The sequence below is a fragment of the Anser brachyrhynchus genome (assembly GCF_964034855.1).
Source record: "Anser brachyrhynchus genome assembly, chromosome: 16".
Lineage (NCBI taxonomy): Eukaryota > Metazoa > Chordata > Aves > Anseriformes > Anatidae > Anser > Anser brachyrhynchus.
In genome coordinates, this window is record NC_137734.1 from 8,087,949 (window position 1) to 8,101,851 (window position 13,903).

Here is a 13,903-nt window from a genome sequence, read left to right on the forward strand (position 1 = left end):
CTGGATTTTTCGTGTCACATTGTTCTTGTTTTGTTCTAGAGATTTTAGACTCAAGTGCATTTTCTGTAACCCAACAAACTGAAACATGAAGCCAACATTCTTGCCTGGAAAAAGGCACTACCATAAATAGGATTTTTATTTTTTGATTTTGTTCATGGTGGTAAAGATACACAGCATTTTTCCTTGACCTCAGTAATCTGTCTGGTGGCCTAGCTTTTTTTCTGGGCAGACTGTCAGGCTACCATATCCTTTTAACCAAGCATATTATGATTGCTAAATACTTGGTATTTTGAGTAATTATCTTTTTCACTGACATGTGTCTCAGGTAGCTTTAACTCCTGTAGCCATCTCTCTTTCCCTCCTCTGCTTTCACAGCCCTTAATAGCATCTGCTTCTTCTCTTGCTGTTGAGACTCTTAAATGACTGAACTGTACATTTTTTGCTAAATACAAAACAACAACAACAAAAAACTAACAAAAAAAAACAGACTTCAATTTATTTGCCATCATTTTGTACTCAATCTCCAGAGAAGACTACTGGTTAATTATTTGCCAAACTATTCAATATTTGTTAAGAATGTTGTGATGACTGTGAGTCGTCCAGTATGTGAATAGTTGTACATCAATCTAAGTGTACTTGAGCTGAGGGTTTGCTATTGTTTGGTTTGTTTAAAGCCTGTTGCAAAAGTGCTGATGCGCTGCAACAGTAAATTTGAAAATCTTGTGTGTCCTAATCACTAGAATGTGGAAAGTAGCACGTGGAATTACACTGGTAAAGGACGTGTCTCATAAAACGTTTATCATTACAAAGTCAGATTTCTTATAATGAGAAGCATTTGCAGGCAATGATTCATTTTGAACTGTAGTTCTTATTCTGTGCTCTTATTTTTACCATGTTGTGGCCTTTGACCTGGAAGCGAAACTTTTGTCCTCTTGACACTAAAGGTTAACAGACCAGGAAACTAGATCACTGTGTGTCCCCTCTTCAACCAGGATAATTTAGTAATTGTGCAATTATCTGAAGAGTCCCATTCTGATACTAAAAATAGTATTAAAAATTAAATGAATGTAATTAAGATTTTCTAGGTCCATACAAGTCATCTGTTTTCTGTTTTCAGCAATTATATGCTCTTGCGCATGAAACCCAGCTGAGGCTAAACTTTCAGAGCTGTTGGTCTTTTGTGGAGCAAAAAGTGGTTTCAGCAAGTCTTCTGACTTTGGTCTTGCATCCACTGGTGTTTGGTAGATCTGTAACAGAGGGCCCTTTACTCCATGTACCATTCTAAAAATTTAGGTGAATTTTTTGTGGGCGTCTTCCTCCACCACTAATTGTGATACATAAATTGAATTAGTGTATGCCTGGTCAGAGTTAGAGTACAGTGAGCACGTCTCATTCCAAGGGACATAAGAGTCTGCAAAACTACTATAGTACATATATACTCTTCACTGAAGTAAAGTTTCAGTTTGAATCTTTTTCTCTCCAATAAGACTCTATTCCTTTTTTTTTTTTTGTAAGCAATCTCAGGACCCACCTGCTGTGAAAGGCCTTACCTTAGCCACCAAGGTGCGTAAAACCATGAGCAGCCGAGTGCACGAGGCTGTGAAGGCAATTGCGCTGTGCCACAATGTGACGCCAGTGTACGAGTCCAATGGGGTGACAGACCAGGCTGAAGCCGAAAGACACTACGAGGATTCCTGCAGGGTGTACCAGGCCTCTAGTCCTGATGAGGTCAGTTTGCGGAGTTTGGTTCGTGTTTCTGCACTCGTGATTTGTCCAGGATGTATTTTGTAGGTCAGTATTTTAAGTTCCTCTGACAACATTTAGCAAATTATAGGCAATGGTGTCTTGGGAACTTGTGGAAGGTGGTTGGAGCACTCTCATCAGCCAGCTTGTCCCTTGTTCGCAACGTGTTCAAACTTCTAGACGGAGTTCAAAGTTGGAAGTCTTGCTGGGTCTCATGTCTTACCCAGGAGGCATCCCTTGCCGTGCAGATGGGACAGACCTGGAGCCTGAGTTAGCTCTGCAGGGTAACCAAAGTGAACCGGAGTTGGTCTTGAAGCAAATCTGTGCTGTACCATTTCTCCACCAGCACCTAGTCCAGCCAGGTCTACGTGTAGGGGTACAGCAGAGGGGAAATTTGCAGTTCTCCAGAGGATTGATGGAGACTCTTACTGGGCACTATAGAGCAGATTGAGTACATAATTGATGATATAGTAATCTCTGCCATGCTCTGCAATATTTGAAAAATTAGTGCTAGCGTATGATTACTGTGATGCATCTTCTTGAGTGCAACTATGCTAAAACAATTTATCTGTTAACTTGTATAACTACATTTGGTTTATGCCATTGAAAGACTGGAGTTTTAAACTTTCCATAAGAATCCTACTGAGATCATATCAGCCATTGGACTACATTTGGAGGATTCTTCCATGTATTGCCCCAAATAAAATTCCCTCTGGTAATAAACTTCTCACCTTTGACATCAGAAGAAACTAGCTTTCCTTATAGCTAAAGACGAGAAATTGTTTGCATAGAAATCAACATATAGGTAAAAATCCTCAAATAGACGGGTTTCTGAGATTGTTGTGTGTGTATTATTGAAAGATTGGCATACAGAGCTAGGCTCCCCATTTTGTGCCATTCAAAATATTCCTTATAGCATTCTTCTTCCCAAGCATGCAGTTCATTCATTTCATGTAATGTGGTTTTGTCTGTATTATACAAAAGCTGCATCTTTTTTTTCTTCCCCCACTCCGTTGGTATGCCTACAGTGACAACAAATGCTTACCCCTCCCTGGCTTTGAGCTGGCGAGCAGATCCCACACCATGACCAAAGTCTTGTGTTTTGCTTACCTGCTTTTCTCCTCTAATGTGTTGCTCTCCCCCATGAAGGCAGCTTTACAGAAAGCAACTGCCTTTGGATTGAAATGAGATCTGAATGATTTCCAGATGGTAATTTTTGGGATCTGTATTTAAGTTTTTTCTTTCCTTTTTTCCCCCCAAAGCACTTACTGGCTATTTTTGCACAATCCTCTGTTTATTTACATGTATGCTGTGGTATATAGTGAAGTCAGTGATTTTTCTTTTCCTTTTTTGCTTTGTATTATTCTGTCTTTAAAATATTTATGCAGCAATTTGTCTCAAATACCTAAGGGATTATTGTTTGTTTGTTTATTTTACTATAGCATGATAACTAATCCTTCCAACATTATTGTTTAAATTCTTTTTTCTTTCTTGTGGTGTCTTAAGTAGAGAATTACAGTGAGTTCAGAAATCAGATATGCTTTGCTGCATTGAGGAAATCTCGTCTGTAGGTCTTAGATATACAAATATTGTTTAGACGTGCTCTGTGTATGTCATACTAGATGGTACAATATGCAGGATCAGCACAAGTCAAGTCCTAGAGAAGAGAGTGATGCTGTTAAATAACATTCCCCGTAGGGGAATGGTTTTGGACTCCTGTTAAAGCCAGCCTTTGAAATTCTATATCAATAAAATATTACCATGGCAGGGAAGGTCAGTTTATGAAATGAGTACAAAAACTTGTATTCTCTTTACTTTAACAGCAAGGGTAATTTCTACCAGTTGGCATAGGATTCATTTCCTGTAACAGAAAGCAGGATTTCCTAAATTTGTTTCCTGTGCACACTGCTGTTTAGAAGACTTGAAGTATCTTTATTCAGGTATCAGTTACAGCCTTGGGGCTCTGCAAGCGTGTCAGTTGTAGCCATACAGTAACTAACAGGGGAAATGAAATAGATATAATCTGATCAGAGATAAGAGTGCCTGGGATTCCTGGGCAAACAGTCTTTAACCCTGACAGCCCACCGCAGCTGCCAGGACATGAAAGGGTGCTCCGATCAATGGGTTTCTGCCTGTTGTCTGTGTGCCTAGGCAACCCTAAATGGGACATTTGTGGAGCAACTCATAGCACAGAAGGATCAATTTGTCCCTTTGGAATGAAATTTATTAGTCGATATCCACTTCAGTGGTGGCTTGGGTAATTTAATTGTCAGAAAGAGCAAAGTTGAGGGGATGGTACAGCGGGCTCCTGTAGCTGCTCTGCTCTGTAATGCACGGATCTTTGACTTGGCCAGGACAGAGCTACAAACTCCTGGAGTGCTCTCAGGAACCTTGCTGACTTCTCATCAGTCAGCATGGGCTCATGAAAAGGTATATGAGTGTTTTCCATCCTGGTTAAAGCTGACAACGTATCTTTGCATCTTCCATGTTTTGCATCTTTTTGCTGTGATCAGGAAACCCTCCAGCTACTGATTTATGGGGTGTGGAGTAAAGTTCTTCTGTGCCATGCTGCTCTGGAAGCGCATTGCCTGGCCAGGTGCCCTGGCCCTGCAGGAGAACTGGTGGCTTGTTGTCCTTGGTGTCATCCCCCGGTGTTCAGGGCCGATCACATTGTGCTTCGTGGTGAATGGGGACAACAATTTCAGTGCTTGTAGTGGCTCTGATGGGAACACTTCAAAATGATACCACTTTTCCTCTCTGGTAATTCATGAAGCACTGCAGAGGCTGGGAGGTGGCAAGTTAAAAGGGGTCAGCCCCACTTCCCCGTGCTGAATGGGCTTCACCTGGAGGGCCATTAAGGGCTGAAAGAAGTAGAGCTCCTGGGCCCAGCAGCAAGGGAGAGGGGGGATTTCCTTCATTATTCTTCCCCTTCTGCCGACATGCCTTTTTGTGGTCTCAGGGCCATCCAAAATGAGTGGCAGCGCACGATGAAATGCAGTCAGTTGTGGTATGACGTGTGCAGCATAGCAGGTATCCTCCGCTGCTCTTCCAGTTGCTACTGTGTGCCAGGCTTTTCTTTCAGGAGGTTTGAATGCTTCCTGACATAGAATTGAAATGAGATGCTGGCAGGGAAGGAGGGATCTGTGAAAGAAAGTAGCAATGGAGATGCTTTAACAGCCTGAGGTAGGAGCAGAGCTTTATGTCTTCAGACATTTGCAGCTCACCAACATGGGCAGATGAGCATCTAGTGTTATGTACACCAAGCAAGTCTTTGTGTAACATCACACTGTGAAAAATTCTCAATCATTATTAACCAGAGTATTAGAAACCTGAGCTCAGTCTCTGCGCTGGGAGGTAGTTAGGAGGATTATCCAACTGCATACTTTAATGCACTAAGGATGTCTTGAAGAAACTTTTGAAAAAGAATCTTGAAAGATCCTTTGATTTGTTGTAACCTTTGTGAATAAGCCTGCAAAAACTTGCTAATATTAAAACAAATATTGATTTAAAGGCCTTTAAAGACAAAGCCAACTCAGCTATTTTTTTTTCATCTGATGATTTAAGACTACCTTAAGAAATAAAAGGATTTATTTTAGGTTGTTTTTTAAACCTAATTGTGGATGAAAGGGAGCCGAGATCATAAAAGATTGCCTGATTAGACCAATTGTATCAACTTTCCTAGTAAAACCTTGACTCGATGCAAGTATTTATAGATTTCATTTCTATCTGTGTCTAGTGTATGTGATTTCCCAAAATAAATCCCACTTTTATGTAAGGTATTTGTGGTAATAGGCAATAAAAGCAGAACCTGAAATGCCCAAGGAATAATTAACCTTCAAGTCAGCAGCAACCATGTGCCACACATTCTCACACTTCTGAGAATGTCACTGTAAAATACTTCTAGCATTTTGTATTTGTTTGGGGAAAGTATCCCTTGATCCCTCCTGGAGGCACGTGATATATGGGCTTATGTCAGCTGCTGCTCCCATCCGTTACTGCCAGGACAGCTTCTAGAGCTAAATGCCTGTATCTCAGCAGGATCATTCCTAGATGGCTATGTCAGCTGAGGTGGGGAGACGGGAGCAGCGCTGGGGGAGCAAAATGAAGTCTTTGGTCTTCTGTTGTGACTTGGTTGTAATTTAGTGAATGCTTGTAAGGAAATCAGTGTTGCAGGTCCTCAAATACTGAAAGCGGCAGTCAAAATGATAGTTGTATAAGCTCAATTAAATGAGTACTTCTGTGTGTTGAAAAATCTGTTTATTATTATTATTTGTTTGTTTACTTTAATGTGTGGGGCGAAGGAGCTCCGCTAAGAAGCGCCTGCAAGCCAGCCTTCAGCTGCTTTGCTGCTCAGTACAGAGATTGCAAATTGCTGATGAACTGTTTTTACCCGAGTACAACACAGCTCATTTTCCTGTGTTTTTTAACGTGAATTTTTAGTGATCTGTGTTAGCATTTCAGACTTTGATATTGTAAATCCAGGGTGAAAGCATCATTTTGAATTCTTGATTTCATAAACAGCAAGCTGTGAAACAGCACATTCAAAAAGTTAGGTTTTTGTGAACAGATTTTCCTAATGTGCCCCTACAGAGGTTTGGGTGCCCTAGAGCTGGGCGGAGGGTACCGGTGCCTCCATTTGCTGAATGTTTTCCTTCTGGACACTGCAGCCAGAGGCAGGGAGGTGGCGGCCGCCTCCTGCTAAGGGCCTAGGAAGCCTTTGCAGCTGACTCAGGAGTTGGCCTGCCCAAACCACAAAATTACTCTTAGTAAATGCGCAATGTCAGGAAAAGCCCATTATATTTAGCCGTATCAGAGCACCTGTGTAAAAAATGTATCATTAACATTAGGTGGAGATCTCAGCAGCCTGATCCGCAGCCCACCAGTTTTTCTGGAAAGCTTGGGCTCCACTTACGTGCCAGACCCAGAACCACGGTTAGGGTGCTAGGCCCGGACAGGCATTTCCTTTTTTGCCTCGGTGAATGGGAACGGTTTTAATTCATGATACAGCATAAGTTTCAGAGCAGATTACAACCTGCTGTGCCTTTCCTCTCAGGTGGCCCTGGTGCAGTGGACCGAGAGCGTGGGCTTAACGCTGGTGGGCAGAGACCAGTCCTCCATGCAGCTGAGGACACCAGGCGGCCACATCCTGAACTTCACCATCCTCCAGATCTTCCCCTTCACTTACGAAAGCAAGCGCATGGGGATCATCGTCCGGGTAAGTGGCTTCAGTTCACGCTTCTGTCTTTGTGATTCTCCTGCGAATGTAACGTGGAAGGTACAAAACATTTGCTCTCAGGAGTGGTGTTCCTCCTCAGGCTATAAAGTGGTTCTGTGTTTTGAGCTAATAACATCTTGCTGCTGGGTTAGTTTGGTGATGTATGCTTTTACTTCATCTTCAATTTATTGAACTTTAGTCCCTCATTTAAAATGACAGCAAAAGGGAGGAGTGAGCTGACGCTTCAGGCACTGCGTGCGTGTGTCCTCCGCAGCTCCATCTGCCTCTGGCTTCTCCTTCCTGCTCATGTTTTTAATTTCTATCATGGATTTCAGCTGTGGGTCCAGCTTGTGCTCGGTCTCCGCAGTAGTTGTGGTGGTACAACAGGGGGAGATAGAGACAGCAGCAACTGGGAAGGAGTGGGACATTGTGGACCGATGCCACAGCAAACAACTTCAGCAGATTGGTAGTGGTAGTGTGGTGCTGCCCTGATCTCTGCCAGGCACTGAAACTCTGTCAGACGCCGTGGAAGTACAAGACTGCTGGAGAGGGCACTTGCTGTAGATGCAGGGAATGGTGGAGGTCTTTCTGAGCTGTTTAACATCTCAAAGCCATGCTGAGAATGTTATATCATGAGCAGAGTTTGAAAATAGCTCATTTAAGGTAAAAGGGTACATCTGTGCATGCAGGTAATTTTATCAGCAGGGGCAGGCACTGCACAGGCTAAATATGTGCTCAGCTGAAATTGCACACATACCTTTGTGATTCTGTCTGCAAATGCAATAGAAGATCACACTTCCAGAAGTTAATTACCTTGAAAAAGAAAGAATAAGAAAGCATGGATGTTCTAAAAACAGTAGAAATGAGTTTTCACCATTATCATCATTAGTTTTCCAGATACTGCTAGGGAATCGATGTTAGAAAAATAAATCGACCCAGCTGAAGCAAGGCACTTCCATTTTCCTGCAAAGCAAACAAGGTGAAGCAGTTTGAATATTTCTTTTGGAGATAATTAAAACATTGCTGTTATTTTTTTTACTGAAAGTACAGACATATAATTGGTACCAGGAATTTAAAACATCAATAGGAAACCTATAATCCAGGGCAAGATATGATTTACTGTATCATTGCATAGGATCTGCAGCCTTGTTATTTAGGGTGGGGATAATGGGTAAGATTGATCCTTGCCTCCTTTTGCTTTGTGCTAAAACTAGGTTGCTGCATATTTATTTGGGGGTATCTGGAAAGAGGGTGTAAGATTATCTTCTGCCTTGTATATTTTAAGCTACAACAGTAGGTGGAATAGCCCTTGTTATCATTAGAAGCAGTTGGGACCAGTGTATTGTACATGGGCCTCTTCTATAGGAGATTTATTTGGCCTGCTTCATTGGCTGATGTTTGGAGGCTTCTCAAATCTGAACTTCTCTGGCTGTCTGGCAGAGCACAGCCTCTGTCAGAAACAGCATTATGAAGGAATAATGTCACGGAGAACTTCAAATCTCTCAGTAATAGGAATATTGGTGATAAAGATGGAACTGTAATATGTGCACACAATAGCTTTTGCAAACCTATGCATGACAATCTGTGTTTCATACAGATTGAAATTCATTAAAGCTCATGCAAATGGCTGTATTTGCATTATTCCACCTGAGTATTTTGGACCTGGATCTCCCATTACTCAAGGAACTGCTTTTAAATGCCGGATTGCAGGCCTCAGTACAGTGGCACAAATACGTATTTCAAGTTGTTCCAGGCTTTGGAATATTAAAACTTGCCTGAGGGCAGGAATGCTGGTTGAAATGGGCTGATAGGCTGAGCTTGTACAAAGTAATCAGTGTGTTAAATCTGTGAGTCCAGAGAGCTGACTGAATGTGTTTGAACATAGAGTCCCACAAATGTGTCCTGCTGCATGGGATATGATAGCTGCAGCAAGGGTGTACCTTTAAATACAGCGAGCATAATTTCTTCAGATGGATTATTTTTTTTTTTATGGTGAAAGTGATATGGAGCCTTCAGGCAACCTTTTTGAGTCCTAAAAGAAAAAGATGAGCAATAAAAGGTGGAGGAATAAACAACCTCTCCCCACCATTGCTTATGATAAGTACATTTTTTTGAGAAACTGTTATATCAAAAGTTTAAGAAGTGGGCTAACCATCAGAACAAGAGAACACTTCTTTTAAATTGTGTTTGTGTGCTCAACAGAGAAACAGATGCTCTGAAATTTTCTCATCTAACAAAAAGTAGAAAAGTATCGAAGTAGAAAGGAGATCTTTTTTTCCCCCCTTTATGTACGATAAAATGACAAGATGCAAGGCAGTGATTTGAAGCTTGTGCCTTTTAAAACAACCATTAGCTACATTCCTCCCATTTAGGAAGAAAAAGTTTCCTATTGTGCATTTCTGTATTTAATGTAGTACTGCTGAAAAAAACAACAAAACTCCCGCTGGTGGTCAGTGGGAGCAATATCAGGCCCAGATCCTAAGTCTGTAAGACAGGTTTGTGTTGCTAATAAAAGCGCTGCCTCCATCGTGCTTGTTAGCTAAGTGTATTTTGCAGCTGGTGAGCTGCTGCTAAGCCACTGTACAGCCTCCTATACACCCTATGCGGAGCCAGGTTTTGAGTAGCAGATGCTGGCTGGCTGCCTGTCTGCTACCTTAGCATGTTCCTGTATACTCCAAAATATTATCTTCGAGCAGGGTTTACATTTACATTAAAAAACAGTTTAAAAATCAGTAACTGTCAAATAAAATGTTCTTTTATTGAATGTGCATGTATGTAGGTGTAGGCAGTCATGTTGGTTTTGATACACAACTTGCAAAGGTGGTTAGTTACCTCTTCAGCAGATCTTCTAAAATTGTGCTACTTGTCCAAGGATCAGAAGAAAGGGAGGGGAAAATAGCATAAAGTGTCCAGAAGACAACAGAAGCAGTGTGCAGGAGGGGAGAAGAGAGCAGCTGTAGAATGAAACCACACTCAGAAATGCAGTGAGTAGAATTAAAATGGTAATATTTTCTGCTCAGCCATACAGATATTGCCCGTTCTTAGAAAATGCCATTTTTCCAGCTAGCAGGAGCCATTGCGATTGTCTTGCCAGCATAATCTGGGTATAGAATTTCAGCAAGTGATTCATGCATCAAGCTCAGCAATGCTGTTACCAAACTCTTTGGCAGGGACGCCCGTCTCCCCTGCTGGTCCAGTCCTCTCTGGCTCTCATAAAAAGATCTCCTTCAACACACAAATTTTAGTAAATAAAATAGTAGTTAATATTGAAAACAAGTAGCAGATGTTGCCTCATTTGGGATATTTTTGCAATATCTGCTAGTTATATGTGATCAAACTGTCATCTCTGTAGCTGATTATTTCAGTTCTAAGAAGTCCCGTTTTAACAAAGCAGCCGCTCTTTACAGTACTGTTTACTTACTTATCTTCTTGAAAAGAGGCCTGTTTGTTTGACCACAACATTTTCCATTCTTCTTTCTCTCTGCTTTTTTCCCCTTACCCATGTGGAATGGTCTTTGTTGCAAAGCGAAGATAGTGCTATTGTCATATCTGGAATTGAAAGAAGCCTTTGAACTGTGGCCAGAATCAGACCACGGTGGAAAAAGATGCCTCTCCAAAACAATATAACTGGCAAATCTTTGTGTAGATTTATAGTGTGATCTTACCATAATATGAGAACGCACTAACCTCCTACTGAACTCGGTGAGAGGAAATGACTAATGCAAGGAGATAGCTGATACAGTATTTATATTGGACAAAAACTCTAAACTATCTTAAGCCAGTTCTGCAGCACGGGAAGTAGAGTCCTTATGCAGTTTCCTACAGAGATGTTGTTAGACACTTTTTAATCAAATAATTTAATAGATAAACCCTTACCTTTTGCCAGTGCCAGAAGTGTTATGTTTTATTTAAGCAGATTCTGTTTGTTTTGGTAGTTGCACGCATTCTGCTTTGGGGGAGGTGGGATGTGTGGGTATCAGTATGCGAAGGCTAAACCTTTCAGGGCTTTGGAAAACATTCTTAGGCTTAATCATAAGAATCTTACCTGTGAAGATCTTTGAGCTTGGCAAAGATGTTCAGTAAGGGATCTTCATTATCCTTGTCCACTTATTAATTGTCCTAGCCAAGACACTTATTTCTCTTCCTTGGGTTTTTAGTATCTGCATCAGGTGCTGCTTTTTCTTGCTGTGCAAGGAAACTGTTTTGCCACAGGATGTCAGGCTTTTAATCTATCAACTTGTACTCCTCGTGTGTGAGAGCCTAACCACTAATTTCTGTAATGGCAGAACAAATTGACACCTATATTAAATAGTGTAAAAACAAAGCAGTGTTCATTGTGCTTTTCTTTAATTTCTCTTTTTACCTAAAGTATTTCTTCCCCTTTGTTCATGGCTGTCTATTTCCAGACCTTTCTAGACTTCTTGCTCTTGCGTGTTAAGTTTATTTTCTTCCTATCCCTGGTGGCTATCTTCGTTTACAGAGCAGTTTGTTCCTTACTCATTGTTTTGTCTCCTTTGAGGAAATTGCCAGGGTTTCCATTAGCTTGTAATACTAATAGCTGTGACCTCCTTAGGTATCTGCCTGGTTAGAAGGGATTTTTTAATTTGTGGTAATGTAAATATGCTTTGCTTGCAGCCTACAAATTACTTCTATCAGATAAGGCAAGCAGCAATCTAACCTTTCTGCGGCAAGCATAAACTTTAATTATGCTTATGTTGTATAATGTAACAGAGTAAATTGAAGTGACTTTTACTCTGTTAATTTTTGTGCATCTGTTTTATTGTTTCAGGTAAGTATGAAGCAGGTTTTCAGGGTGAGGGCTAGAGGTTATTCCAAAGGCACATGCTGTTGGGATTGAGAGGTGGCTGCACAGGGATCACATGTTGCTGATTAAGAAGCTGATCATACTTGTCTAAATTCCTGCTGCAAGTAGCCGAACTGTAATTGAATAGGCATCTCCTTCTGGCCCTGAGACAAGATGCTGGGCCAGATGGACCTTCAGCCTGACCCTGTGCAGACATTTTTGTGACTGTTGTGTAAAAAACCTAATCACTTAGCTTGCTGAGACCACTCCAAATGTGCTAATAATGGCCCAACTTTGACTGTTCTGCTTCTCAACTTCAGGATGAATCAACGGGAGAGATCACCTTCTATATGAAGGGCGCTGACGTGGTGATGGCTGGGATTGTGCAGTACAACGACTGGCTGGAAGAAGAGGTACGGGGCGGTCTGTCTTGGTACTGAGGGTTCCTCCCATGAGTGCTTTTCCCCTTCCAGAGCAACACCTGACAAAGCTTCTGTTGTCAGTGTGCCAAAATGGACACAAGTGCTAAAACACCTGCAGGCCAAAAGATCATGTATCATGGTGATCCACTAGGTTAGTCTTCAGCTTTGTTACTTCAGTGGTAACAAGGAAGTCAGGTGGCAAGTTCAGCATATTTAGTGCAGAATAATTTCTAAAAATAAAATGGATTTTGCTCCAGACGGATTGCCATTCAGGATCACCTAATTTGTCATGGGCTTGATCCTGTGTCTGGATTTATTTTAGACTGAAAGGTCTGATTTCAAAACTCCATTTGGCAGCTTTGTACTTGGATGCGTTTGTCAGGTTAGCAGTAATGTCGACAAAGTTCATAACAGTAGCTTCATTTACTGGTATTCTTCAGCCCCACACCCCAGGGTTCATAGAAATAATGGATTGGTCTTATTTTAAAGAGTTTGTGGCCAAAGCTTCCAAGTCCTTAAACCAAAGGCTTGTGTCCTTTTACTTAGAGATGGAGAAAATGAAATCAATGGGGCTGTTTTTGCCATGTTGATATGGCAGAGGGGACAGTTTTGTTTCTGATCACTGGGATAGATTACAAACCATTGCAGATCTCCTTTTTTCCTCTCGAGTTTATCATGCACTTTATCAGATGTTATAGACCTGCTGGGGTTGCTCGAATGGTAAGGTTATTTTCTTAACCTGCTATCTTGCATTGCAATCTCTGAAATGCTGTGCATAAATCATCTTACTTGAGATGCAGTTTATGGTTTACAATGTGATACTTCTTTCCAGTGTGGTAACATGGCTAGGGAAGGCCTGAGGGTTCTCGTTGTAGCCAAGAAGTCTCTGACGGAAGAGCAGTATCAAGACTTTGAAGTAAGTTCTTTGTTTGTTTTTTTTTTTTGCTTTGTTTTTAAACAAATAATCACTGAAGTGATTCTCACAGACCTCTAATGATAATGCCGCCTCTCATCTCCATACTCCTTCTGTTAGAACTGCCATTTTTCAGTGTCTTGCTGTTCTTTTAATCAAAGTGCCTTTTAAAGTGATATGTAGGAAACTGGATCCCATCCAGGACTCTCCAAAACAGTTCCTGAATCCTGCCTTCTAATCTTCTGTGGTTATAAATTCTGCAAATATCCATCATTTGTTAGACAAGTTGTGTTTGTTTGAGGCAATGTATTGGCTTTTAATTTTCATTGTTGCATTCTGGCATCCAGGGAAACTACATACATCCCACATTATATATATACATACATATATACATATATATACATACATACGTACAGCCAGGCTTCATGGAAACACAAGCTTCGTGCGTGGGGTTTGTTAGATGGGTCTCTACACACAGTGCTAACTTTTGTACCCCAAGCAGGCAAAATGTGAAGTAAAACTGTTTGGTTAAATGCAGAGGCGAGATGGTGGGAAGGTTTAGGATTCTTTGTGGTCCTTGTTTGGAGACGTGTTAGTCACAAAAGCAGTGGTTGGACCTGTGGTGTGATGGCGTCGTTCCCAGGTTTTTGTGTGTGTGCCACGCTGTGTGCTGTGCCGCCTGGCTGGCATGGGACAGCGGCAGAATGACAAAAACTTCCTGAAACGTTTTCTGGCCCATTCTGTAACAGCACCCTGTGCTCGTGGGCCATTACAGCTGACACCTCTGAATGACAGTCAACAGATAG

General features: G+C 41.4%; 1 protein-coding gene across 1 annotated transcript in view; it reads left to right on the top strand.

Annotated features, from left to right (window-relative positions):
* Positions 1–13,903, top strand: part of ATP9A (ATPase phospholipid transporting 9A (putative)) — a 61,270-nt gene that overhangs the window by 30,900 nt on the left and 16,467 nt on the right. Inside the window, exons 14-17 of the mRNA XM_080558060.1 lie at positions 1,516–1,728; positions 6,797–6,958; positions 12,083–12,175; positions 13,017–13,100. Coding sequence (XP_080414186.1) covers positions 1,516–1,728; positions 6,797–6,958; positions 12,083–12,175; positions 13,017–13,100 — 552 coding nt within the window. The remainder of the gene's footprint in view (positions 1–1,515; positions 1,729–6,796; positions 6,959–12,082; positions 12,176–13,016; positions 13,101–13,903) is intronic.